Here is a 27,052-nt window from a genome sequence, read left to right as displayed (position 1 = left end):
GAGTGTTAGTTTTTGAAACTTCCCAAAATCTGAGGAGATGAGTTTTGCCCCATGTCCAAGATATTGATGCACGGCAATAAAAGCGAGCTCATTCCAAAGCAAAAAACGTCCAGTGAAGAGTTGCTTAGTTGCTTCCTTTTATCTCTTAACCATAAATCAGTGCTTACTTTATAGGTTCCTTGTGATTGCAGTCATCAACAACTGCATGGCTGCATCCTGGAACAGTTGATGAAAGGAACTTGAAAGCAACTCCTAAAGGCTTTACGAAGCCAAGGTCAGAGCGCATCTAATGGCAGAGAGAGAAAAGTATGGTCCTGCATCAACCGTGGGCTTTAGCCACCTTTTTATACTTCATGTCTGAGCCTCCATTTCCTTGTTTTTCTGGTTCTTTTTTCTAATGAGGAAATAAAATAATTTCTATTTCACTCCTTGCTTCCTAATATTTCTTAAACCATTCTTTGTGCTAGATTAATTTTCCTTGGTGATATGCAAGTCTACTTCCACTGGAAACCAATTAGCATTGCATGTTAATTTTTCTAATGTAATGTTCAATTCTATTTCATTTGCTCTGATTTTTATTGAATTAGTCCTTTATGAATGGCAGCACCTGCAGCTACATTCCTAAAATCATCATTTTCCACTTAGTTTAAAAATATTTAACTGTTTATTGGATGGCATTGGTGAGGCCACACCTTGAGTACTGGATTAAGTTTTTGGCTCCTCACCACAAGAAGGACATTGAGGTGTTGGACTGTGTCCGGAGAAGGGTAAAGAAGCTGGTGAAGGGTCTGGAGAACAGGTACAGTGAGGAACAGCTGAGGGAATTGGGGTTGTTGAGTCTGGAGAAAAGGAGACCTCATTGTTCCCTGCAATTCCCCTGAAAGGGGGTTGGAGCCAGATGGGGGTTGCCATCAGTGTGTTGATTTGATCTGAAGGTTGCCTACTGCAGGTACCCAAGCTGTGTGTGGCATCCTGTATAAAGGGCAGGAAGCTCAGTGATAGTTGAAAGTAGCTGCCTTGAGGAGCAGCTGAGGATTTGACTGCAGTTTCTGATGATCTCCATGGATAGTATTTGGATCCCGCTGGCAAGTGGTGTAGGGAGCAATGACATTTCTCACTGGGAAAGTCTTGATGAGTTATGCTTGAGAAATTACTTGAGTCAGCATTGCACTTAATGCTGTTGATAGTCAGGACATGGAGTCCCCTTCTGAGAAAAAACAAGAAGATTTTGACCTATTTTAATGAAAGCAGCAGTTAAAATATTCTCCTCAGCCCTAAGGTAGAAAGCAGTACTCCTACTTGAGCAAATGCCTCTGAAACCTCTCTCCTGTTATCTCTGCAAGCCTGTTTCTGTTGTCAGTGTGATAGCCAGTGGGCATCAGTGACCCTGCTGTCTGGAGGTGCAGGAAGTGGTCCTTCGCTCAGCAGGTGAGCCAGGAGGAGGCTCCTCCCCACGGGTCAAGAGGGCTGAAAAGTGAGGAGGTGCATTTGTGGGTTTGCTGAATCTCTTGAGTCACCTCCTGAGCTGCAGATTGCTGGTGGCAGGGAGAGGTTCTGGAGATGAGTTACTGGTGTTGCCGATTTTTCATATTCTTCATCTCACTGCTCTTTTCCTGAATCTAGCAGCAGGAAAACCCCACTATTGGGGTACACTTTTAGTGTGAACCCATTGCAAACTTTCCTTGCACATTTGCTTGCAGAAGGCTTCTGGTTTTCTTGATGAAACTTAGTAGAACTTTTGAGGGTCATTCTCTCATTCTTTGAGGTTTCCAATCTCAGAGTCAAAACCTGAAGCAACCCTGCCACCTTGCAGTGCATTGGTGTCCCGACCCAGACAGCAGTGTCCAGGACCCCAGGTATGTCCTGTGGTGTATTGCCAACATTTTCCCATCCAGCCTGCCAGTGCCATCAATCACAATGCTCTCCATGACTTCAGATATACATTTTATAAGGTGTGGCAAGGAATATTTACTTTTAAACCCCACTTTTTAGTTTGCTCCTTTTTTTCCTTTTTGTCTGACTGAGTGGCCTAAGTGTTTAAAGCCGGAGAACAGGATACCTAAAACTAAAGGAAAATAACAAGTAGCCCTCTTACTGTTAGACACGTGCAGAACACACTAAGGGGATGCTTTATGTGACAAGGCAGTGGGCAGACCTCCAGAAGTGATGTGGTAGGTGATTAAAGATACAAGAGATCAGAACAAGGCTTAAACAACTCTGCTTAAAGTCCTTGGGGAGGATTTCCCCACCATAGCTGTTTGTTTACCCGGGAAATGATGCTAAAAATGTCCTGTCCGAGGCTGAATTCATGTCTGGTTTTACAGCAAGGTGAGAAGCCTCTACATAGTTACCCCTCCCCAACAAACTATTACAGAGCAGTGCTGCTTAGTATCTAATAATTTGCCTATCCAAACAGCTGCCTCTGTTAAGGAATAACCACAACATATTTACACAGCGAGTCTGAAAGCCAATAGCAGCAGTCGTTATCAAGCCGAAAAGCTACAGCACATAGCAATCCCATCCTTACCTCCTGATTCAGCAGCTGGGCTGGGTTTGTGCATGCGGGTGAGTGGCAGGTAATGGATTGTTGCAGCAGCGGCGAGGCGGCAGCGCGGGGCTCTCCGGAGGGCACGCCTGGAGGACACTGCAGCAGCGATATTTCGCTGTGTCACTGGATCTCATCACGCGTAAAGGACAGGCAGGTGCCTTCCTACCTGGGAGCCTTCACATGCAAGCCGCTGCTGCGCTTCTGACCGATTCCACGGCTGCTAGCAGCGTGCGGCAGTTGCAGAAGCTCCCGGCGCCGGCTAGGTTCTATGAGAGCAGGGCTTTTGTCCTTTTACCTACATACTGCCCCGGCAAGTCCCTCACCAGAGCAGCAGTTACAGAAACCGCATCCAAGAAATGGGGAGACTTATGGCTGCTTCTGGCAGGGGCTTTATATATATTCACGGGATCACAGGGTGTTAGGGGTTGGAAGGGACCCAAGGAGATCACTGAGTCCAACCCTCCTGCCAGAGCAGGACAATGCTATCTAACACAGATCACACAGGAACACATCCAGACAGGCCTTGAAAGGCTCCAGAGAAGGAGACTCCACAACCTCTCTGGGAAGCCTGTTCCAGTGCTCTGTGACCCTTACAGACAAGAAGTTCCCCCTTGTGTTGAGGCGGAACCTGTTTTGCTGCAATTTACACCCATTGCTCCTTGTCCTATCCCAGGGAGCAGTGAGCAGAACCTGTCCCCACCTCCTGGCAGCCTTCAGATACTTATGAACATTTATCAAATCCCCTCTCAGTTTTCTCTTCTCCAAACTAAAAAGCCCCAGGTCCCTCAGCCTCTCCTTGTAAGCCATGCCCTCCAGTCCCCTAATCATCCTGGTAGCCCTCCACTGGACCCTCTCCAGCAGATCCCTGTCCCTCTTAAACTGGAGAGTCCAAAACTGAACACAGTATTCAAGATGAGGTCTCACCGGGGCAGAGTAGAGGGGGAGGAGAACCTCCCTTGGTCTGCTGGACACACTCCTAATACATCCCAGGATCCCATTGGCCTTCTTGGCCCCAGGGGCACATTGCTGTGCCATGGTTAACTTGTTAGCAACCAGGACTCCCAGGTCCCTCCCCACAGGACTGCTTTCCAGCAGATCACCTCCCAGCCTGTACTGGTGGAGTTTATTATTCTTCCACAGAAGAATAATAAGGACTTCATTCCTTTTGTTGAAGCAGAAGTAAAATAATCTAAGTGGATTTGCATTTACTGTTACAGTGCTCTAAAACTGCCACACACTCTTCCTAAACAAATAGTAAGAATACCCTCTGGATTTTACTGCTTTGCTAAGACAGGTAGAAGAGGCACTTTACCAGACTTACCCAGGAGAGTCTGTACAGGGAAGGAATTGCTCAGGTTTGGACTTCATCTAGTACTGCATGAGAATGAACTTCTAAAGAGGCAGAGATTTGCACCAGACAAGGGATCTGTGGTTCCACTGGGGGGAGGCTTATCTCTAGGGGGGAGGAAATTAAAAACACCATTACCAGTGAAGAATTGCTAATGGTAAAATAAGGAATGTGATGCAAAAAGTGACTAGCAGGCATCTTCAAAAATAGGGGGTGCTGTGTCCTTTCTAGAGCAGCGTATCAGTCTCAGGGATGGTCTTGGTCACTTCATTTATGCAAGTGACAGAAATGAAAAGCCTTGGTACAAAAAAAAAAATGGTGTATTTGAAGTACTCATGAAAAAACAGACAGTTCTCTGAAGCTCCAGCCTCTACTGCAGTCCTTATCTCAGGGAGTGCCTGGCCAAATTCCAGAGCTGCATATCTCCTAGTCACTATTTCTTCTGTTCTGTTTCACATATATTTCCATCCAGGTGTATCAGACAAGTATCATGGAGGCAGAATGCCTGCCCTGAGTAAGCACTTCGGATTCCATCTCCAAGCTCTGCTGTAGTCAGTATCACTTCAAATGACAGAGTGCTGCATAGAGTCTCCTTTTCTTGTCTAACCTCAGCCAGGAAATACAACAGATGGGTTTCACCCTGCTTTTTTGGCAAGGAGTTAGCATGAAAATAGAAGTAGCCCTTATTACATATGTGCTTCTCAGCACGATGCTTGTAATCTGCAGTAAATATCACTAAAAAAGTGCAAACTTACTGCCAGTGAGACATTCATCAGGGAAAAAAAACCATAAGAGAACAAGCCTGGGAGCAAATGCATCTTAACCTTTAAGCTAAAAGCTGCTGATGGGTGAGGTTGCCTTGCAGGTGGACATGCACAGAGACAGTGTGTCCCAGTGTACTGCCACAAAGGGCAGGAAGATGCAGTTACATGTTCTTCCAGGAACAGCAAATCCACTGTGGTGTGGTGATGGGATTTCCTCCAGGAGGGCTCGGGACAAGTGTCAGGATCAAAATATATGAGCTCAGCAGATGGAATCACTGAAGAATTCTACAATGAGAACTTGATTGAAAGGAGTTTGAGGAAAACGAGTGGGATAGCTGACACTTTCAGTTTCTCTCGAGTTTGCTTTCTCTGATGTTCTATGATCAAATGACACGTTGTCATTATAATGACATTTCATGTCTGAAGTATTACTGTGGCACAGTAATGTTCTCATTGCATTTTTGAACAAATCAGAAGGCTTAAGTCTGGTCTTTCTAGACTCAGTACAGGAAATTATTTAGGCACAGCAGTTGTAGTACTTATTAATAGAAATAAAAGTCCTTTTTTTATACATTAATGCTGATTATCTCTGATGTTAGTACTGCTACTACCATAGGAAGTCTTAGTGCTGCACTTAAGGGAAGAGATATGACCACATTTCCTATCCAGATCCCATGGAGGTCAGTCTTGGAAGTCCTCTGTCTTCTCTCTTGCTCTCCAAAGGCTTTTCTGCGCAAAATGCAGCAATTTCAATTAAGATTCATTTTTATTCATGCATCATCATCATCATCATCATCATCATCCTGCTGCTTGCCACTAATCGGTCCTTTACCTTTAAAATTTTGTTTATGCCTTGTTGTCAAATCTTTTTTTAATGATTCCTGCTTTCTTCTTCTAAGACATTTGACACTGAGAAGATTAAATGGCTGCTTAGTGTCTACATAGGGCACCCTGTGAAGTTTGTATGTGTGGGGACCTGAGTCGGGTGGACTAAAATAACTGTTCCAACTTCTTCACAAGGCAGTAACAACACCTCCTAGCCTTACCCAGAACATTCTGGGTGTCCCAGATATGAGATGCTACCAGATGACAAAACACTGTTTGAATATATTTGTTTGTTTTACTGCTTTGCCTTCAAGAGTTAGGGTTATGGAAAGGATAAGGATGTTTGCTTAGTGCCTGTAGGGAGTTTCCAGTTTAAACAAAATGAAACTGCTGCTGTTTTTCAACCCTTGTTAAGTGTTAGCCACACCAAGGTGATCTTTAGAATTCTACCTTCTTCAACTACTCAAAAAAATAATAATTAAACTTAAGATAGTTTTTATTCTGTGATTAAATAAGAAGAAATCTTGTTCAAATAATCTGTGTTGTAAGTGATAAGTCTTCAGGACATGATGGAAGCTGCTCTTCCTCATCTGTCAATTGTAGGTTCATTCATGGAGATGGTGTCAGGATTTGCAGCTGGGGTTGAGTTAGAACACTCCTCTTTGTCCCTGGTACCAAAAGAGGGTACAAAACACAATTTAGACAATGACTTCAAGTTAACATTCAGGGCACTTGGTAAGCAGCAGATTCTAGCAGTGCTGTCTCTTGGAGACTGAGAGAGTCACTGGCTACTGGAATGGGCTGCCCAGGGAGGTGGTGGAGTCGCTGTCCCTGGAGCTGTTCAAGGCAAGATTGAACGTGGCACTTGGTGCCATGGTCTAGCCTTGAGAATTGTGGTAAAGGGTTGGACTTGATGATCTGTGAGGTCTCTTCCAACCTTGTTGATACTGTGATACTGTGTGATACACTCCTGTAGAGAGTCATATGGATCACCTGTGCCATACTGCAGAATGTTTTGGAGACCATTTATATTTGAGCTTAGAATCATAGAATCAACCAGGTTGGAAGAGATCTCCAAGATCATCCGGTCCAACCTAGCACCCAGCCCTATCCAATCAACTAGCCCATGGCACTAAGTGCCTCAGCCAGGCTTTTCTTCAACACCTCCAGGGATGGTGACTCCACCACCTCCCTGAGCAGCTAATCACTCTCTCTGTCAAGAACTTCCTCCTAACATCAAGCCTAGATCTCCCCCAGAACAACTTGAGACTGTGTCTGCTTCTGCTGTTGCTGATTGCCTGGCAGAAGAGACCAACCCCACCTGGCTACAGCCTCCCTTCAGGTGGTTGTAGACAGCAATGAGGTCCCCCCTGAGCCTCCTCTTCTCCAGGCTGCACACCCCCAGCTCCCTCAGCCTCTCCTCACAGGGCTGTGCTCCAGGCCCCTCACCAGCTTTGTTGCCCTCCTCTGGACACATTTCAGTATCTCAACATCTCTCTTGAATTGAGAGGCCCAGAACTGGACACAGGACTCAAGGTGTGGCCTGACCAGTGCTAAGTACAGGGGCAGAATAACTTCCCTTGTCCTACTGGCCACACTGTTCCTGGTACAGGCCAGAGTGCCTCTTGGCCACCTGGGCATACTACTGCCTCATGTTCAGCTACTATCTACCAGCACCCCCAGGTCCCTTTCTTCCTGGTTGCTCTCCAGCCACTCTGTCCCCAGCCTGTAGCACTGCTTGGGGTTGTTGTGGCCAAAGTGCAGAACCCTGCACTTGGCCTTGTTAAACCTCATCCCATTGGCCTCTGCCCACCCAACCAGCCTATCCAGGTCCCTCTGCAGGGCTCTCTTACCTTCCAACAGATCAACACCTGCTCCTAGCTTGGTGTCATCTGCAAACTTACTGGTGCTGGACTCAATCCTGTGGTCCAGATCATCAGTAAAGATATTGAACAGGACTGGGCCCAGCACTGATCCCTGGAGCACACCACTAGTGATAGCTGCCAACTGTCTGCGGCACCATTCACCACCATTCTCTGGGCCCAGCTTTCCAGCCAGTTCTTGACCCATATCAGAGTGTATCAAGCCACGAGCTGCCAGCTTTGCCAGGAGCTTGTTGTGGCAGACAGCATCAAAGATTCTTCTGCCACCTTCTTTTTAGTTTCATGTTGGAAAAATATAATGCAGCTATCTGTTGAGATTTATCTGCTTTTTCAAGGGTAGGAAGATGCTTTACTGCACAGTGTCTGAAGGTTAGGTGATGTGATTCAACATCAAATGCTCCTGCAAGCTGAAGGGAAATTCACATTGAAATTAACTCAGTTCCAGTGTGTGTTGGTAAACTGAAAGGTGTTCATGTGTCAGTACATTTCAGCAAAGGACTAAAACCGACGCCTGAGAATGTGGAAGAGTTCAGTCTGCAGTATCAGGTGCTGCTTTGGCAGAGTTAGAGGGCTTGTCTTCACAGAAAGAAGCATCAAGAACAGGCAAACACTCCAGCTTGAAGGCTTAGTATCGATCGCCAGTGCTTCTAAAAATGGTTAAGCCTATTAATTTTTTTTTTGGCAGAACCATTTTTAGAGCTTCTGAAGGCTATTAAGCCCTTCCAAAAAGGCTCATAGGAACAGTCTTCAAAATAAAGCCAAAGCCGTTGTTCCTGATTTACCCATCAAAACTGCTCTATTCTTACTTGTGTTGCAATATGAGCTGCCTGATTCTAGCCAGAATGTGAGTGCAAAATGCACTGTAGGATGGGAATTTTTCCATATTTTACCCCCTTTTCTTATCTTCAGTTAGTGGCTTGTATTCTGTGTTTCAGTCAGCTCTGAAAATAAACATCCTTTTCACTGAAAAATAGGTTTCTATTTTCCAAATTGATCAGTTTTGTCCTTCTAGAGAGACTAAATAGGCTCTGTGTTACCTGTGATCCAAAGCACTTATGGAGGAGTCCACAAAGCAAGCAGAGTGGTTGCAGCTGGAAAACTAAGCAGAAGAAGGATTCTTTCTTCCTGCATGCATTGACTGGCAGGTCATGTTCAGAATGAAAGAGAATTTTTACTAAAAGGTGTGGTGTGCCAGGAGGGTCATCAGTGGAGAAGTGAGCCTGACATGCTTAATGTGGATCATCTGGCAGCAGTGGAGGAGCTGTGCCATGACAGCATTGGAAGGCATCCTAAATATAGAAGAGAATCAGGATATTGTACAGAAATAACTGAGATGACTTTGAAAACTGGGCTAATAGCAGTGGAATCAAATTCAAAATGCAGAATCGAAGGTCATCTCTTCTAAGTGAGTTATAGCTGAGTTTCGTAGAGTAGGAACTTGCCAAAGATCCTCATTATAGATAAATGGGGCTTGGGTGATCATGGGGTGTGCTTTAGCAGTCCCTGTGATGTGCAGATGAACAAGAGGACAGAATTCTCTGCTCTGTCAGTGCGAGTTCATAATTTCTGAACAATGTAGTGAGTGGAGTGAAGAGAAAGTCATGTAAGAGATGTGAGGAGTGGAGAATGTTTGTCCTTGGAGAGGTACAGAATGGAGCAGAAGTGAAAGAACTGGAAGCCAATGGCTACAGGAGGAAAAATGGTACCAATGAATGTCAAACAAACTGAAGCTGAGTGCTGGAAGAGGATTCCTGATGGGCAGAGCACCCAAGGCCCACCCCAACTTTCCAGTGAGAGAGATGTCAAATAAATGCAGGGATTGTCTTACTAAGAAAGTTTGAGTTCATGTAAAGAATTATTTTACACAGCTTCTGTCCCAAGGGAAACTCTTTTCAGCCTTGTGCTTCTAAGAGATGTGTTATGATACCAGCAGTGCTCAGTGCTTTATTCAGACCATTTCCTTTACCTGGGAATTACCTGAGATAAGTAGCTCTGGAGTGAAAGCCTGTTGTGATAGCTGCTGTGGTACAGGTCCCTTGATATGCAGGCTAAATATGTCATGTTGAGAGAAGAACATATATAACAAGTGTATGAAAGATATCACCACAACAGAATGTACAAATAAGCTTTGAAAGGAGCTAAGAAGCTCCAAAACAAAACCTCAAGGAAAAAAATTTAGGAGAAAGTCAGTGGTACTCATTTCTAGATGACTATCAGATCAGCTGCTCACCTGAGGAGGCTGATCAGCTCTTACAAGCCTGCTGCAGTCTTTAGTCCAGTATCAGCTGTCCTCTGAAATTCCTTGTGGCCTCAGAATGACACTGGTGAAGCATCAGCGTGATGGTTTGGGTGTTACCCACCCCCCCTGCCCCACACTTTTGGAAATCACCCAGACTAGACTCAGCCAGCTCTGGAAATTGAATGAAGCTTATATTTACAGCTAGCACAATATACAAGGAGATATTTACAGTATCTACAGTTATATATAGAAATATACAAGGTAAAAGGTAATACAGAAACACAACAGCCCTCCCAGAAACCTGAGTCCCCAGGAAGGGCTCCCAACCACCCTTTCACCTTCCCCCTACCCCTCTCAACCTTCCCCCAGTCCCAAGGAAGAATGGAGGTTCAGCCAGGGGGTTAGGAAGCAAAGTGCATTAATCAGAGAAATGGCAGAGAGGGGTGAGGATAGAGATGCAGCTCGTAGCTTCCCAGCAGCAGAAGTTGTGAGTGCCTTATCTATGTTTTGCTTCTTATTCTTATACATCTCAGCAAGCCAATGAGTGAGGTAGACATCATTCTGTTTTCCTTGCACAGTCTGTAATCTAGTTCTTCTCACCAAAACATTCTAGCTAGGCTCAAACTAGCACAGTCAGCTACATTTACCCAAATACATTCAGATTCAGAGGAGAGTGACAACGCAGGGAGAGACAAAGGAGGAAGCATGTGGACAGTTCTGCATGTGCATGTGTATGTGCAGTAGTCAAAGAGTTTGCTCTGTAAGTTAAAAAGTAGATCTTTACTCTTCCAAAACAGAGAAACAAGCCAACAACCCCACCAACCAAAACTACTCCAGTCCTGCCATTGTAACACATTTTGCCTTTAAACATGGCATTTTTTCCTGTGCTTTTAAATCCAGAAGTACTGAGGCTTTTTATTGTAGCAATACGTCCTGCCACCATTGAAAACCAGCGTGGAGAAAGACAACTGCATGGGGCTACATCTTCTCAGTGCTGGGTTTCTTAAGGGCAGAACCAGCATCTCTGGGAGTCTGGGTTTTTTTAAACCCCAAAAGAGTGCGAAAAATAGTAAATGGCTGAGGGGAGGGAGGGGAGATTTCTGGTAGAAGGGAATGCTGTCACCTCATCTCGAGGTAGTGGGTGTGATGCTGAGGCTGTACCTGTTGCTCCTCTAAAGCAGGCACTGCTGCCAGCTCAGGGCATGTTTGGGAGACTGCAGAGGTCCACAGCAATATGGGGATTTTCTTAGGAAATGGAATGATTGCTGTGCTGAAAACGTGGGTAGATTCAGACTGGATGTGAAGAGGAAGTTCTTCACCATGAGAGTGGTGAGAGCTTGGAGTGGGTTGCCCAGAGAGATGGTTGAGGCCCCATTCCTGGAGATGTTTAAGGCCAGGCTGGATGGGGCTCTGGCCAGTCTGATCTAGGGTAGGATGTCCCTGCCTGTGGCAGGGGGGTTGGAACTAGATGATCCTTGTGGTCCCTTCCAGCCCTGACTGATTCTATTATTCTATAAATGGTGGTTTGTAAGGGGGAACATTTGGGTGTATTTTCTGAGTGAAGGGTTTTCTTTCTGAAAGAAAAGAACACTTTAAAATAATTTTCTAGTTGCTAATAAAATTCTAGAGAATTGGTTATATATATATATATATATATATATATATATATATATATATATATATAAAAAACTGCTCGAGGCTGCCATAGTTAGGGCACAGCAGCTTACTTAAGTAATAAGGCATTTTAAGAGCCATATCCTCAGTTTATTAACTGAAAAATGTTCTATAAATGATCAGATGGAACGTGGAGATGGCCTTTAAGCAGATGAATGGCATGAGACAGAGATGATGGAGTTACAACTTCGAATCTGTTCCTGTTTACATGTTTAATGTATTATTAAATGTCATTTGTTTACCAGAGAAAGCCAGTTCATAATGGAGCTAGCATAAACCAAAATTGTTTTCATATTACTTGGGTTCTATTTGATTTGTGTTCCCTGACAGTATTTCAGAGTTCAGATTCCATTATTTATTAGCTAGAAAAAAAAATGATGGGCAAAACTTTGTAGCCTGTGTTTAGCTAGGAAATCCAAGGAAGTTCAGAAGGTGGCTCTATGTGGTGGATGTCGAGAGCCTCCTCGCTCACTGCAAGGAAAAGAAGCTTGCTGGGCGTTTTTCCACACTGCTGCCTTACAGAGGTTAAAACTGGGTTTAGGACAGCCTCCTAACTCTATTGGTGTAGCAGAGGCAGCATGCAGAGAACGAGGCTGGGGGTATTTAGGAACACAAGCTCTTCAACTGTGAACTTTACCAGGGGTCTCAGTGCTGCACAGTCTTCATGTGGGACCTGTCTGAATGTGGCAATAACCTCACCAGGGTCTTGCAGCCTGAGGCTGTGCCCAAAATCATTCACTATGACTGTGGGAGATGCTGCGTCTCTCTCTCTGGGAGGCTGCTCTGTTACCTTCCCAGGAAGCTGGAAAAGCTCTCTTTGGTGCACTTCTCAGTGGTGAAAAATGTCCATGCAGGAAAAGACCACATTTACAGCTTCAAGGCATCCATTCCAATGGCCTTCCTTGTGTCCCCAAGTTCAGGCAAATCATAAAATCAACCAGGTTGGAAGAGACCTCCAGTCCAACCTATCAACCAGCCTTATCCAATCAACCTGACCATGGCACTAAGTGCCTCATCCAGTCTTGTCTTGAATACCTTCAGGGACAGCGACTCCACCACTTCCCTGGGCAGCCCATTCCAATGCCAATCACTCTCTCTAGCAACAACTTCCTCCTAACATCCAGCCTACACCTTCCCTGGCACAATTTGAGACTGTGTCCCCTTGTTCTATTGCTGGTTGCCTGGCAGAAGAGACCAACCCCCACCTGGCTACAGCCTCCCTTCAAGTAGTTGTAGACAGCAATGAGGTCCCCCCCTGAGCCTCCTCTTCTCCAGGCTAAATATCCCCAGATCCCTCAGCTGTGCTCCAGGCCTCTCACCAGCTTCAAGTCACTCGATATGCAGCACATGTCAATGAGCAGTGTCTGTCTGTTGGGTAGGATACTTGCCTTGTGCAGTGCAGTAGCTTTTCCTCACCCTGAACACCCTGGAAATCTGTGTACTCCAGTCATGGTGACTGCTGGAGTCTGACCAGTTAAGGAGTTCATTTGGTGCAAACACCCCTGCTATGTTTGTAATCTGATTTTATTCCTTGTAACACCCAAAGCAGCAGCATATTTGAAGGAATAAATGACAAAGCAAGGAGAAGGCTGGAAAGTAATTATTGTAACTGTGGCATGGAATTCTCCAGCCAGCACTTCAAGGGATGTTTGTTTCTGTTGTTCCTTCTGTTGTGCTTCCAGAACGTGCGCTTGGAGGGTGTCAGCAGCTCCTGGGCCGCAGTTCTTGTAGTTTATCACAAGCCGCCAGGTTTGCTCAGCATGTAATTTAATCTTATGCTTGGGAGCATCCCCATTACTTGGTTATCGTGGAATTCTTCTTTAATAAAAATGTATGTTTTGTGATCTATGTTTTATTAATTTGGTGACTCACTTTATCGATCGCTGCAGATGCCATGCATGTATGATTTGTCACAGTTATTGCTTGCCTGTCAGCAGCTGCAGCACCACAGAGCTCTTGGCTCTTAGAGCACCTTAGAAGCAGGCTGTGCTTGATTGGAAGCAGGAAAACTTTCTCCTGGCCATTGCCGTCAATACCTGGGCTGACACCGAGTTGGTCACTTCATGGCCTCTGTCACCCTGTGTGAGCCCAAGGCTGGGGAAAAATGACTAACACAGCCTGGTCAGGCAGGAAGTTTCAGCAGCTCCCATGATGTGAAATGCTGGGGATCAGAGCAGGAGGAGCACAAAATAAGAGAAGGGGGGCAAAGATTTTCTCACTATTTCAGTTTGCTTTAAATTTAGGAATTATCAGAGGCACTTGACTGGAAAAACAGAAGAAAATGCAGGTTTTTTAAAATCTTTTCTTCCACAGTTGTTGATTTTTTGCTGCAGTACCCAGGCAGTCATGAGTCCTGTTGTATGAAAAGTTTATTTTCATGAACAAATGTTAATGGATTTTGAGGTAAAAGACTATGTCTTCAATATTTTATTGTCTTAGTGAAGCAGATATTTATTTTCTAAACTGCTGGACCTTATAACAAAATCTACTTTGCTAATAATGTGGCAGTGGGGTTACAGCCCAAAGCTTTGCCTGCTGCAGTGCTGTGGTTGAGAAGGCTACTGCTTTTGTGTTGGTGCTTTAAAGGCTGGGTTCAGCACCCCGGGAGCTGCTTCAAGCCCTGTACTGAGTATGTGTCAACATCATAGACTATTTAGGTTGGAAGGGACCTTCAAGATCATCTTGTTCCAACCTCCAGCCATGGGCAGGGACAGCTTCTGCTAGACCCTATCCAACCTGCCTTTGAACACTGGCAGGCTTGGAGCAGCCACAGCTTCTCTGAGCAGTTTCTTCCAGTGCCTCACCACTTTTATGGGGAAGAATTTTCTTCTAATGTCTGTTCTCAGTCCACCTTCTTCCCACTTTGAAGCCATCATTCCTTGTCCTGTCACTCCATGCCTTCCTCCCCAGTACCCTGTTTTGGGTACTGGAAGGCTGCTTTGAGGTCCCCCTGAAGCTTTTTCCAGGCTGAACAACCCCAAGTCTCTCATCCTGTCCTCACAGCAGAGGTGCTCCAGCCCTCTGATCATCTTTGTGGCCTCCTCTGGACCCACTCTGACAGTTCTGTGTTCTTCTTTTGCTGGAGGCTCCAGAGCCTCACCCTGCACACTCTAAACCTTGGTTTCTGGTGCTCACTCCGCAAGCCCGGGGCAGCTTCTCACATCTGGCAGAACGAGCTCCTGGTCAGCGTGACCCTAAACGTACAGCTTCGGGAACTTCCTCCAGCACTGCGGGGGCTATGTTAAAAAAAGTCTCCAAAAAAGTAAGGAAAGAGGAAAGATAAAGGGAGGAGAAGCGGAGAAAGGGGAGGAAAAAACCGGAAAAAACAGATGGAGGGGAGGGTTAAACAAATTAAAAGAAAAAAGAGGAAAATAGAAAACGAAATAGATAAAAAAGTGGGGTGCGGGCGAATCGAGTAGGGCCGCTGCACCGAGTCCCGCTGCACCGAGTCCCGCACCGACCCCCGCAGCCTCCGCACGTTCCGTGCTCCCCACCTCCGCCGCCGTGACCGAGCCGCGCTGTGGTTGGCTGCGTGCCGGCAGCGGGCGGCCGCTATTGGCTGCGTGCGTGCGGCTCTCCACCCCAATTGGTCGCGCCCGCCTGCCCCGTATTTTCGGCAGCGGCAGCAGCGGCGGTTCCGGTGGAGCCGGCGGCGATGCAAGGTGGGTGCTGGCCCTGGCTCTTACAGCGGCAGCCGGAGTCTCTCGCGGCGCCCGCTCTGCTGCGGCCTGGCCCGGCTCGGCCCGGCGACTTCCCGGGGTTTGGCTATCGGCGCTCTTTTTCCGCGGTGGGCAGGGCTCTAGGGCCGGGCCGGGGGCAGCCGCAGCCCCACCGGGCAGCGCCGCGGGGACAACGGCGGTGCCCGACCCCTGCGCACCCCGCAGCACTCGGGTGCAGCACGGGAGACAGTAGCGGCTCTGGCTGTGGGGGTGCAGGGACCGCATTTCGCGAAAGTTTGCACGGCCAACGTCTCTGGGACCGGCCGAACACAGCGGTAGCCCCGTCGGAGTCCGAGGCCGTGGCTGTACCGAAGCCGGTAACAGGCGGCAAGGCGGGGGCCGGTCTGTGCCCGCTCCTCTGTGGGGGCTGCAGCCACTTCCTGCGCGCAGGGCTTGTGGCTGCCGCTGTGCTCGGAGCTGAGGTTTGCGGGGGTCTGGGTAACAGAAGGGCCGCTGGGACCGGCCAGACTGTGCCGGGATCCTTGCGGAACATCCCGAGCCCTTCTCGGGAGTGGTTTCCGTGGGTGTGCTCCGTGTTCAACTGCTTCTTCCCCTGCGGCCGGGACCGCAGCTCCCGGGGATGGGGCTGGTTGCGTCTTGTTCTCCTATCGTCCTTGGCTTGTGTTAAATTTACAGCACGAAGTTGAATACTCCCGGGTTTTACCTTGTTTTGTCAACCTGTTAGGGACAAATTTGTTTCTGCATGATTTCGTAAGGTGCCTAGTGAGGGGATCTGCTGTGAGAGCTGTGACAAATCTCGCCTCCTTCGCGAGGCTCTGCACAGCCAGCTGTGGTTATTCTCTGTGTGTCTCCTTGTCAGAGCAGCTCCCACCTTCTAAGCTGCAGTTCCTTGGTGGTTTCCGCGCCCGAAGTTCTTTCTGAGAGATCTGTTTGAAGACGGCAGAACATCTCAACAGATCCTGCAATCCTCCCCGGTGCTGGGTTTCTGGGTACCGCGGGCTCCGTGTGCCCGGTGCCGGCATCTGTCCCCCTGGCCCAGGACTCTGTGGTCTGACTGTGCTGGCTGCGGTGCAGGCGAGCAGTAGAGATTTTGGGTGCCGGTCCCTGATTTGAGCAGGGAGCAGTCACTGCCCCGATGCTTCTTCTCAGTGAAATTGACATTGAGCCCTTGTGGTGCCTTCCGTAGGAGCTTGGGTAGAAATCCGCGTCGAGTTCGCTATAGTCTACATCTGGGCTTCTTGTGATGCTCTTAACTCTTTGTTGGCTGTCACAAAGGCAGAGGGATGCTTTACATCCAGGCCAACTGCTGGGCCTAAAGGTTTCTGAGGCTGCAGTGAGCAGCCCGTCTGAGCTGAGAGAAGAGCTTCGGTCTGGCCCCACCAAGCAGGAGCAGCCTCTGGGCAGTGAGATGGCCAGAGGAACTGTGCTGCTGGGGGCCGAGGTCCCTGCCCCTCGCCCTTGCTCCAGTGAGTGCAGCCTGGCTGCTGAGAAGACCCTGCCAGCTTGACCCTCTTTGTAAGAAATAACAACGGGTAGAAGTGTCACCTGCTGCAGGAGCAGGGACAAACCTACATGCCTGCAGCTGTGTGGCTGTCTTCCCAGTCACTGGGATGTCTGAAGTGGTGGATATCCAGTGGTTAAACTGAGTCTAGCAGCATGCTGCGTAAAATAATGCAGATAGCTACGTCCGAAGTATTTTCTTAATTATGAAATGAATTATGTTTCTTTATACAAGTGGTGCATGCTTTTCAGACATAGCCAGCCACAGTTCAGCAACCATGGGTTATAAGCAGAAGCTTCCCTTCAAACATTTTGTTGTCTTTTGATTTCATTACATAACAGCATACATCATTCTCATCCTTTACGTAAACTTTTCCAAAGCATCCTGAGGAAACAGAGCAGTGTCTGTGCCTGAGTGATACCCACAGGAGTCTGCTGCAGCCTGAAGATGGGTGTAAAGCAGCTGCAGTCGGGATGGCTGGTGCTGCCAGCTTATGTTGGTGACAAAAGTATGAGTGCTGCAGACCTGCCCTACCCCTCCATGTCCTCTGCCTGTCTGCCTACTCAGCCAGGCCCATCTGTGCTCATGGTGTTGCTGCTTTGCTACAGATCCAGTGGCCCTGAGGGCCAAAAACCACTCTTGCTTTCTTGTTTTTGTGCTCAAACTGGTAAATATTAGTAAGTGCAAAGGGAGATGCGTGTTAAAAAATGTTTTCCAAGTATAAACAGGTAGTAGGCTCTTCATAAATACTTTTCCTAAATAGAAAACATAACAGCAGAAATCAGACTAAAAAAGTCAAACTCAAATACGTGGGGAGTTTTCCTGTGTCATTTCTGTTTTGTCCCAAATAAATTGGGTCAGCATCAGTGAATGCATAACTCATGGATATATTAAAACCATCCCTAAATTACCTGTCGGTTTTTTTACCTGCCAGTGTGGCTGATCCAAGTTTTAACAGGCATCCTTTAGAAGTTCTGTTGATAGTTTGTTGGTTAAGTTTTCCTTTTTTTTGTGCCCTTGTTGGATGGAGAGAACATTTCCTTGCTAAAGGTGAGGGACTGCAGACCTAGCAACAGTGTCTGCTCTGCAAGATGTGACTTAGAGCAGCGCTTCCCCCTGATAGCAGCAATGTTTATTTCCACGTTGAAATGCGTGCAGCCTTAGATTGGAGAACTCCTAATGACAATTGCATGGCATGTTTGCTTTTAAATGGTTGTGTTGAAAGACAGGAGATAAACGAATGTGTAGTTTTTAAAGATGTGTAATTTCTTTATCCGTAGTTTTCCGTAGCGCTGTAATGTCCTCGCTGAGCTGCCAGTGCAGCGTGGAACGCCGGCTGCTGGTGGAGTTGCTCTAAGTGGAGAAATAATTTAAGCAGTACAAGGGTTTTTATAGCCCTCTTGTCACAATTAACTGTGTTTATGAAATATGAATTTACACAACATCTGCCTTTGGGGCTGGCGTTCCCGCTGGAGCCAGCCTGCTTCCCAAACCAGCAGCAGCGTGTCTGAAGCATTGTAAGGGGGGAGGGGTGGGGACGGGCAGCCAAGGCAGTGAGCAGATTCAATTGATAGATGTTGCTGAGAAGCTTGTGTAAGAAATGTGGATTTTTTAAAGTCCAAACTCCTCTTTCAGTTTAATTTTAGGAGGGTGACCTACTTGGGTGCAGCAAGGTTCCTGACCTGTAACTGGCTCATCCTCTCTCACTCCCTGTGGCTCTTCCTTGTCCCCCTACTTCCTGAGCCAGTGGAATGGTGGCACGTGTGGCACATCAGCAGGGTAGGATTTGGGGTCTGGCACACACCAGTACAAGCTATTCTGAAGAGAGCAGAGGTCTGTTTCCTGGATCTGAGGACTTGTAGTGAGATGAGTCCATCTGGATCTTGCAAAGTTTGGGGTTGGTTTGTCGCAGAGAAGTGGGTTGTCTCCTCAAAATACTCCTCTGCATGCTTGTGAGTGATCACCCTCTTAATGGAGCTGAGGGCTTCAGGGAGAAGAGAAGGTCTGGCATTTTATATGGGTACACCTACCAAATTTGCCATGCAAATGGTCATGCAGCACTGTGTCTTCTGCTGGTTTATTTTCCTCCAGCGTTTGGTGTTCTGTCACTTGCCCCTCCTAGCAACACTCAGAGGCACTCAGTGATGTCTGAATGGTAAAATTTTGGTAAGCATCTCAGCAAAAGCAAGTTTACATGAGGACAGAGAAGCTGGACAGATGGTGATGTCCCTCCTTGGCAGGGAATGGCATGCAGGGAAAGATCAGAGAGTTTTCTAAGGAAGGTGCAGGGGCCAATTTGGGACACAAGTAGCTTTTCCTACCAGAGAAAAATGGGCAGAATGGAGAGAGACTGAGGAAATCTTCATAATTCTGTGCAACTTCTCTCACTGTTACTAGTTGAGATAGGAGATATGAGCGCTTTCCTGTTCGGCACTGTCCCTCAGGGCAGAAGTTCTCGTGTGCAAGGTCTGATCTATCTGGTACATTGGGATGTGCTGTGTTCAGTACGTGGATGTTTCTCTGAAGGATTCATGGTCAGTGATTTTTGCACAACATCCTGTGGGTTCTAAGGCATATCAGTAAGACATGAGCCCTTAAACTACAGGTTGTACGACTGGGAAGATCTGGTGTGACAGTTCAGGTGGACTGTGGAAGTGATCAAAGGGTTGGCTGCTGGCTTTGCCGTTGTTATTCATAGCAAAATACTCACAGCTGTCCATAAAGAAGCTTTGCTGTCATGAAGAAAAGCAGCCAGCTGTGCTGGGTATTGCCTTTACAGCCCAATTTTAGAAGATGGAGTAGGAATAATACCAGGTGTTGTATTGTGGTGAAACCATCCAGCAAAATCTTCCTGCTCTTTTACACTTAGCCTGCTGCCTCCTGAGGCTTTACTGCTAATTGTTCTCTTACTGATATTTGCAAATTATTATGATTGATAGGTCAGAGTGAAAAATCCTGTGCAACAGGCAGTTGTCATGGTGCAGATCAATCATCCTATCTTGGAGCTAGCTTAATCTGGTGAGGGAAAAGAGACCAGACTAGTTAATTATCTCTTCTTTTGAGTTATCCTTCTATAAAATGGGAATAATCATCACCATAAAAGATGCTTTAGGACTTATTAAATACTTCTGAGGCACTTAGGAATCACAGTCAAAAAAAATTGCCTGCTAAATTGTCTACTTAATAAAATGTTAAAAATAAAAGTTCTAGAGTGTGGTGGGCTTCATAACCCTTTGAGTAGATGCCTGTAGTTTATTTGCCTGCTCAGCAACAGCTAACAGCCATTGAGAGCAAATAGTTCTTTAGGAGACCTGTATTTGCACAGTGAAATTATTTAAATCAAGGCTTCCAGTTCACTACTTCAAATTACTTTTGCATTTGTGATTTAAGCTTTGATTTAAATCATGCTTTGTACTGCTTGAAATTTATCATCAGTACTGGAGCTGTGAACGTGGGATGTTGCTGGCAGGACTCACAGAACGTAATGTCGGTGTGTTTCTCTGGAATACCAAAGGCTGAGAAAACAAACCCTTCCTCTTGGCATTTACAGCACTTGCTAGCTCTGTGCGCATGCGTGGGAAATCAAATCAGGCTGCAAACAATTGCGTTGTAGTCATCAGGCTAATGGGTGGCCTTCCAGTGGCCTTAGCATGGCAGTGGCATTCCTGGGGAGAGGCTCTGCAGGTGTTGTGGCCATCAGCCTCTTCAGACTCAGAGGAATGTGTCTAAGATTTTCTAGGGGAAATAATATCAGTCTCTTGAAACATGAAAGGACTGACAATGTTTGCTGATGCTGTTGTTGATAAGGAGCATGCCAAGGAAGAAACTTTCTCTGTTAACCAGCAGAAGTCCTGTGGAGTCACAAGGACTCCTGCAGCTTCTGGTTGCTCCATTGTTCTGCCTAGCAATTAGATTAACAAGACCTCTCTAGAGTATCTCCACACGTGGAGACTGGCATTTGTTTTTTTCTCTCTGCTTGAAAACTCAACCAGCTGAGATTTCCTTCAGGCAATGAGAAAGTCCAGTCCAGCATCTCCAGAATTGGTGACTCTAGTTTTGGGGTGGCTTTGAGCATGAAGGGGAAGGGGTGTCCCTCAGAGGGAAACAGTGCATGCACCTCAAACAGCTCTGCTTCCCAGCAGTCCTGCATGGATCCCACCTGATACAGCCAGGTGCTGCATGGTCCCAGAGACATGGAAACCGTAGGCGATGCTCAGCACTGACAACATGGTGCACTTCCCTCTTTTGCTGGACTCCTTCTGGGTGGTGGAAGGGTGTGGACTGCTTGCTCCTTTAACAGGACCCATACATGTTCTAAGATATCCCAAAGGCTGGTGCCTCTTAATGAAGGAGCATAGAAATTACTCTGGACAAGGAACTTCTAGTCCTGTGCTTGCTTTCAGGAAGGGTTGCAAAGAGGGATCAGATTTGCACCTGTTAAGAAATGGGGATTTCAGCTTTAAATAGTGATGCTTTAAATTGCCACCTGTGTTTCTGCCTTTCAGGAGTAAATGTCAGATTATATATCTAGGTACTGTAGGTACAGAAAAATCAACATCCTGTCATTGCATTAGTTTAAAAAAGAAAAATAGCCTAGCAGGCTACCACTATTTGAGGTATGGGTACTTAGGGTAGACTTTAGAGTTCTTGCTATTTTGTGATGCTGCAGCGTTTCAAACTAGGGAATTGCTGATTGAATTATCTCTATTTTAATTGTAGTTGTGTACCTTCATGTTTTCATTCTCACTCAGATTTCAGATCGACTGACCTCTGAGCTGGTGCTCTGGTACATTGGTACCACCCTTTGAAAACCCAAGATCAATAATTTTCTTTCTTAACCTTCCCAAAACCGTATTTTAAAGTCTGTTATTTGTGGAGTTGTTCAGCCGAGCTGTTTGGCTCGTTTTTGCATGTACTCACTTCTGTGACCAGAATGTCAGTGGAGGCTTTGTTTAAATGTTTTTTGATTTGTTTCCTCCCCCCCAGTCCCACCCACACATACACCTGTTCATCTGAATCTTTTGGGCCAGACATGGGTTTGGCTGATTGGGCTTTCTGCCCCCCTTCCTTCAGTTAACTGCTTGTTGTCAGTAGCTTTGGCAGGTCCCCATCTTCTCTGCAGGCTGCCCCTGGCAAAGGGCTGATTTCCAGAGCCAAAGAGTTAATCTGGTGGGAGTTGGATTAACTATTGCAGTAGCTGGTGATAAACATCAGCTGCAGTGTGCCTGGAGGAGAAGTCTGCTCTCACAACTACTTACTGTGTGTGTTGAACCTGTGTGCTTCAATCCTAGTTTGATTTTATTTCTTTTCCCCTCCAATTACTAAATTCTTTCAAAAGGACAAAAATCCAAAGAGTCTGTTTCTGAGACGGTGTTTATTTTGTGGCACAGAGAAGGAAATGTGATTTCTGAGTTACAGTTTGTGTGCTAGAGCCTCCCAGTGTTCCTGACTGAATCATCTGTGTCCCTCCATAAACCCTGCTGTGGATGCCAGCTCCCGGGTGCGTGGCCCCCTGGATGTTGGTGCTATGCCTGGGGCATTGGTGGGGCTTCTGGATGCTGGTCCTGTCTTCCTTAGAGAATTGCAGAACGGTCTGGGTTGGTCAGGACCCCCAGAGGTCACCTAGTCCATCCCCCTCTGTGGTAAGCAGGGACATCTTCAACTAGATCAGGTTGCCCAGGGCCCTGTTGAGCCTCATTCTGCATTTAGAAGCTCAGAATGGTTTTGGCTGAAAAAGACCTTAAAGATGATCAGCCCAAACCATTCTTTAGCTCTTTGAAGGCTGGCACTTAACCACTTCTCTCAGCACATCTCTGCCCCTTTGAAACACCTCCAGGTGCATGTCTAACGATAAACTGTTTTTCTTAAGGGTATCATAATCTCTATTAGTTTAAAATCATGTTCAAAGCTTTTTCACCCCAGTTTCTCAGCTGGTAAAAAATACTTTGTGCTACTTTCCTGTACCTAAGGTTTCCTACCACTGTCTAAGCAAATACCTGATTCCTTGTCATACAAGCCGGTCACCAGCAATATTAACTTCCTTTGCACAGTGGTGTAATGACCATAAATGATTAAATGAGGGACTACCACACAACAAAGCTGCTTGTAGTAAAGTGCAAGTCTACAGTTCTACTTCTTGCTGATTTTTTTCTTGGGTCTAATGAAAACACTTGTTTTAGCAATAAATCTGTAAGAGCAGCTGTGCTGGTGCAGATCAAGCATGTCTGATCCAATATCCTGTCTGTGATGGTGATCAGCAGCAGGTTTCTAGGGGAGAATACAAAAGCAGTGATGAAGTGATAACATCCAAGGTGAGATTTACCAGTTTTATGATGGTACCAGGATATTCAGAATGTGTTTCCAATGCTAATGCTGAAGTGACTTACCTGCAACACTTAACAGCCTTGGCTTTCTCTGAAGACTGTGCTAGTGATAAGAAGATAAAAGAGGAAGAGCCCTTGAAAAGTAATGAGTAGTGTGTAAAACAGGGAGAAACAATGGGCACGTGGAAGAGTAGAACATAACCAGGACATGGAGAAGTAGTTGGCCTGAGCCTGGTTCAAGGCAAGAAAGATAGTAGAAGACAGAAGAAGTGTGAGAGAAGTGACATGTGGGAAAGGGGAATGGGAGTGATGAGAGCATCAAAGAAACCTGTAGAAGCTCTGGATTATTCTGTAAATAAATGTCCATTCAAATGAATGACTAAGGGCTGTCTGTGTGGGGATTATCCTCTGCAGGTTTGCACTGCATCCCTTGTTGCTTTGCCACACTTTTCCCAGCTTTCCAGACACCCAGGTTTTATTTTTAGTGCTACCCTGTTTTCTCTTCTGTGGCAAACCTGTCCCAGCTTGCTTCACTTCTTACTGAGCCCATCTAAATGGCAACTTGAAAATACTTAAAGCAATGTAAATGGTAATAAATAGTTCTGGGTTTGTGTAGATTAGAAGATGCATCTAGGATGAACTTGGTTTTGGGTGAGAAGTTTGATGCTGTGGAGCAAAAGCATGATGAACTGCATGTTGCTGGTGTACAGATGCACTGGATCTGTGCTTTAAATAACAGACACCAGAGGATTGTGTCTGGGGTGGTGGTGCTTTAGTTTTCTTCTCAAAAGTGGATTTCCAGTGAGCTTTACAAAGTCAGGTGGTAAGCTGTTACTGACTTGAGGGAATTCAGGGATAGTGCCCATGAGAAGGTGTTATGGTGATCTGCTTGTTGAAATTGGTTATGTGCCAGGCTAGCACTAAACTTGTCAGGTTTGGGGTTTACTGTGTGTGTCAGGATGAGGAGATGATGATGTATTTGGGTACAAAAGGGGCAAAACCCACCTTGAATTGAAATGCTATGTACGTAATCCCAGGGGCAAGGGTGCTTGGTTAAGCCCAGAGAAATTGTGTGCTTTCTGGTGACCTTGCAGAAAGAATTGACCAAACAGCAGGGTTTTGTTGGGAGGCAAGACAAAGGAGGGTTTTCAGCTCATAGACAAGGTGGATACAAGATCCAAATAATGCATATTAAATTGGTATTTTGATCATAGAGGAATATAAATCATATTGTGTAGATGTAATACTGGAGCAAAGTTTTGTGTAATTAAAGGAAGGCAGAGCAGGAGCAGCCTGGCCATGTATTAAAGAGAGGGATCAAGAAACACCACGCAGTTTAAAGTTGAGCTTCATTTACCTTTTAAAGAGGATTACAGGGAATTGATGCTTTCTCAGTGCCCCAGCAGGCTCTTCCCAGCCTGGCACTCACAGCCTGATGTCTGCAGCTTGTTTTCTCAGGCGTGTGCTGCGGAAGGTGCTTTGATTTACAGCTCTGCGTTTCTGCAGCAGCAGTGGACCTGAGAGTCCAGGAGTGAGTCGGTCTCACTCTTTCTGCTGGAGTTAACCTTCTCAGGTCATTATCTGTGCTCCTTGGTCTTTGTAGCATCCTATTAGTAAATGAAATGCAATGCAACTTCCATCTCTTCCTCTCTGTAGGAAGACAGGAGCTCTAATGAGATGTCTGTAACACAAATGTTTCAAAACAGTAATCTGCTATGTGCTCGTTTGCTCCTTACTCTTGCTGTGGAACTTTTTCTGCAGAGGTTTAGGAAGCCAACAAATCAACCTTTCGCTTCATCACAATGTTTATTGTGGTTTTAAAAAAGGTATTATTCAGCCAGCTTAGAACAATCAAATGTTTTCCAGCATTTTTAAGAGAGGATTTTTTTTTCTGGGTGATTTTCTGTGTTCTGATCCATTTCTCGCCGTTTGCCTCTCAGCTTCCCAAAGTTCTTTATAAACATCCCAGTGATTTCACCGCCATGGACAGGTAAATACATAACACAGAGGCACAAGCACACTCATTACCATAAAAAAGAATTTACCCTTGGATTTCAACCTCTGCTTAAAATTTCACTTTTCTTGTATCCTCACAGACTGACTTTTCCCAAAGCAGATCCCTCAGAATCCAAGGGGAATCTGCTGGCACACGGCACACAGATCTGCAGTAACTTTCTACACTCATGACTTCATTGCCTTCTGTAATTTTGTTGTGGTTTCTTCAGTAAACAGGAATAGTTCTGCAGTTCTGTTTCTCAGCTGCCTCTCACCCTGGTGCTAAGCTGCTGATGGCTCTGCTGGCATTGTTCAAGCATGAACAGCAGCACAGTAATTGCTGTGTTGTGATCATGTACAGGCTAAAGTAGCTTCTTATGGAATATTAAGGGAACCTGTTTAGATGTAGAAATTGTTCTTTTTGGGACAGAAAATTCAAATGCAGAAAAGCCAACAAAACATTCTGGAGGGATATACAAATACAAGTTTTCGATTTGGCCTTTAACCTCTTTGTTCCTCCTTTCCTGGTCCTGCCTCTGCAGGGTTCACAGGACTCTGCCCACAACTGCCCCTGCTCCACTACCTGGGCCCAACAGGGAACAGAATTTTTTCTTCTTCAGTTTATCACAGTCTTGAGTTACATTAACCTTATTTGGTCTTAAAAAATGGCTACAGAGCTATTATTTTGTGCAGCACTGAGGGACTGGAAGTACTTTTCATTCTGTGCAAAATTCAGCTGGGCTGTGGTGCAGAATCCACAGCACAGAGCTGTGCTCTTGGGCATGGGAGAAAGATATTTTCCTTTCTGTCATTAAACATCTTTTTACCATCTATTTGTTTGTTCTTTCTTTCCTCCTGCACTGCAAAAAAAAAAAAAAAGTCACTGGAAGGTAGAAATTGTACAACTGCTGGAAAGGACTTTAAATTGGTGACCTTCTGCTGACCTCTGAACAGGAGTGTTTTTTCCAGAGCTAGGTTGGTATCTGCGCCATCAGCTCCCATTCAACTTTTATCCAGAACTGCTGGCTTGCAAGCAAAATACAAATACAGGAAACATTAAGCAAGAAATTTCTCTTGTAAATATCCAGACAGTGCCTGAGTCTATGATGAAGATACAGAAGTGTCTCCTGGGACTTGCTTGAGCGTTACAACTCTGTAGTTTACATAGTGCAGTAAGATTTTGGGGATGGCTTTGGCAGGAGTTATGTCTGAACAGGCAAATGAGCTGCTCTGCAGCACCGTGCTTTTTGTGGACTCGGTGATCTGAGTGAGAAGCGCCAAGTAAACTCCATGCTCCTTGTTTGCTTGGAGGCATTTGAGAGGGACAGATTCTGAAACGTGTACATTCTGTGCCAGTCTCATGTACCAGCTCCTCACCATCCTTCATTCTCTCCCATCTGACATCAGTTTCTCTCTTGTCCGTTGAAAACCGAAACTTGAAGAGCTGCAGTTCTATACTTTATCTTATTCTCTAGCCCGGAGCTGTTTTTAGTGTCTTTATTGCAGGCAGACAGATGGTGATATTTGGTTTCCTGTCAGTTTTAATGACTATAGATAGGAGTGATAAGAACATTTGCTTCGTTTAGCAAACTTCCTTTTCTGGCTTTTAATTAATGAAGTGCTCGCTGATGCACCGCTGCTCCGGTGTGTGGTACAGCTACATCTCGTGTGAGGTTCCGCCTGCAGTGTGGCATAATGAAAGGGAGCAGGAAAAGAACTTCTTCTCCCAGGACTCTTTCAGGTTTCCCTGGGCTTTGAGTACAACACAGGTTGGCAATGCCATGTGCCAGTCCCAGCAGCTGTGTTTGGGTGATGTGGTCTTTGTCTAACAGACACTGTGGCCGGTGTCGGGAGCTGCACTTAACCCTAGGGGATATTCAACTCAACTTCAGACCGAGCTGCTTCTCTGTGCACAGCTGAAGGTGCACAGCAGAAATGTGTAAAAGGGAAGAAACCCTTGGCTTCTCCAGCTTTTTCATTTGCCCTGTGTTGGAGAGAGCTGGAACATCAATCCTAATATTGATTTGCTTTTCAGATGGTTTGATTTCTGTGTTGGCTCAGCACAGGCATGATTTGAGGTTCATGTAAACCCAGCATTCTTCAGATCATCCTCCAGTGTTTTAAATTCAAGTTGTTTCTGTGTTGCTTTGGGTTTTTTCCCTTTATTGTTGTGCAGATTGAGTTTGCAGGTTCTTTATCTGTGCTTGTAGCCTGAGCTGTTTCAGTTAGTTTCTGCTTTACCATGGCAGTTTGGGTGCTTTTAGCAATACAG

At 45.9% G+C, this 27,052-nt stretch overlaps 1 protein-coding gene across 8 annotated transcripts in view; it reads left to right on the top strand.

Annotated features, from left to right (window-relative positions):
* CTBP1 (C-terminal binding protein 1) overlaps positions 1–27,052 on the top strand; it is a 198,364-nt gene that overhangs the window by 51,171 nt on the left and 120,141 nt on the right. The window contains exon 1 of one of the 8 annotated variants that reach the window (XM_064151533.1): positions 14,889–14,943. The exons of 6 other annotated variants lie outside the window; for them this stretch is intronic. In XM_064151533.1, coding sequence (XP_064007603.1) covers positions 14,937–14,943 — 7 coding nt within the window. In that variant the 5' untranslated portion in view covers positions 14,889–14,936. Of the gene's footprint in view, positions 1–14,888; positions 14,944–27,052 lie in introns of those variants that run through there. One more of the 8 variants, XM_064151532.1, reaches the window with a different exon arrangement.

The sequence above is a fragment of the Pogoniulus pusillus genome, chromosome 11, assembly GCF_015220805.1.
Source record: "Pogoniulus pusillus isolate bPogPus1 chromosome 11, bPogPus1.pri, whole genome shotgun sequence".
Lineage (NCBI taxonomy): Eukaryota > Metazoa > Chordata > Aves > Piciformes > Lybiidae > Pogoniulus > Pogoniulus pusillus.
Note: the sequence above shows the minus strand (reverse complement) of the source record. Positions and strands in the feature narration are given on the sequence as shown.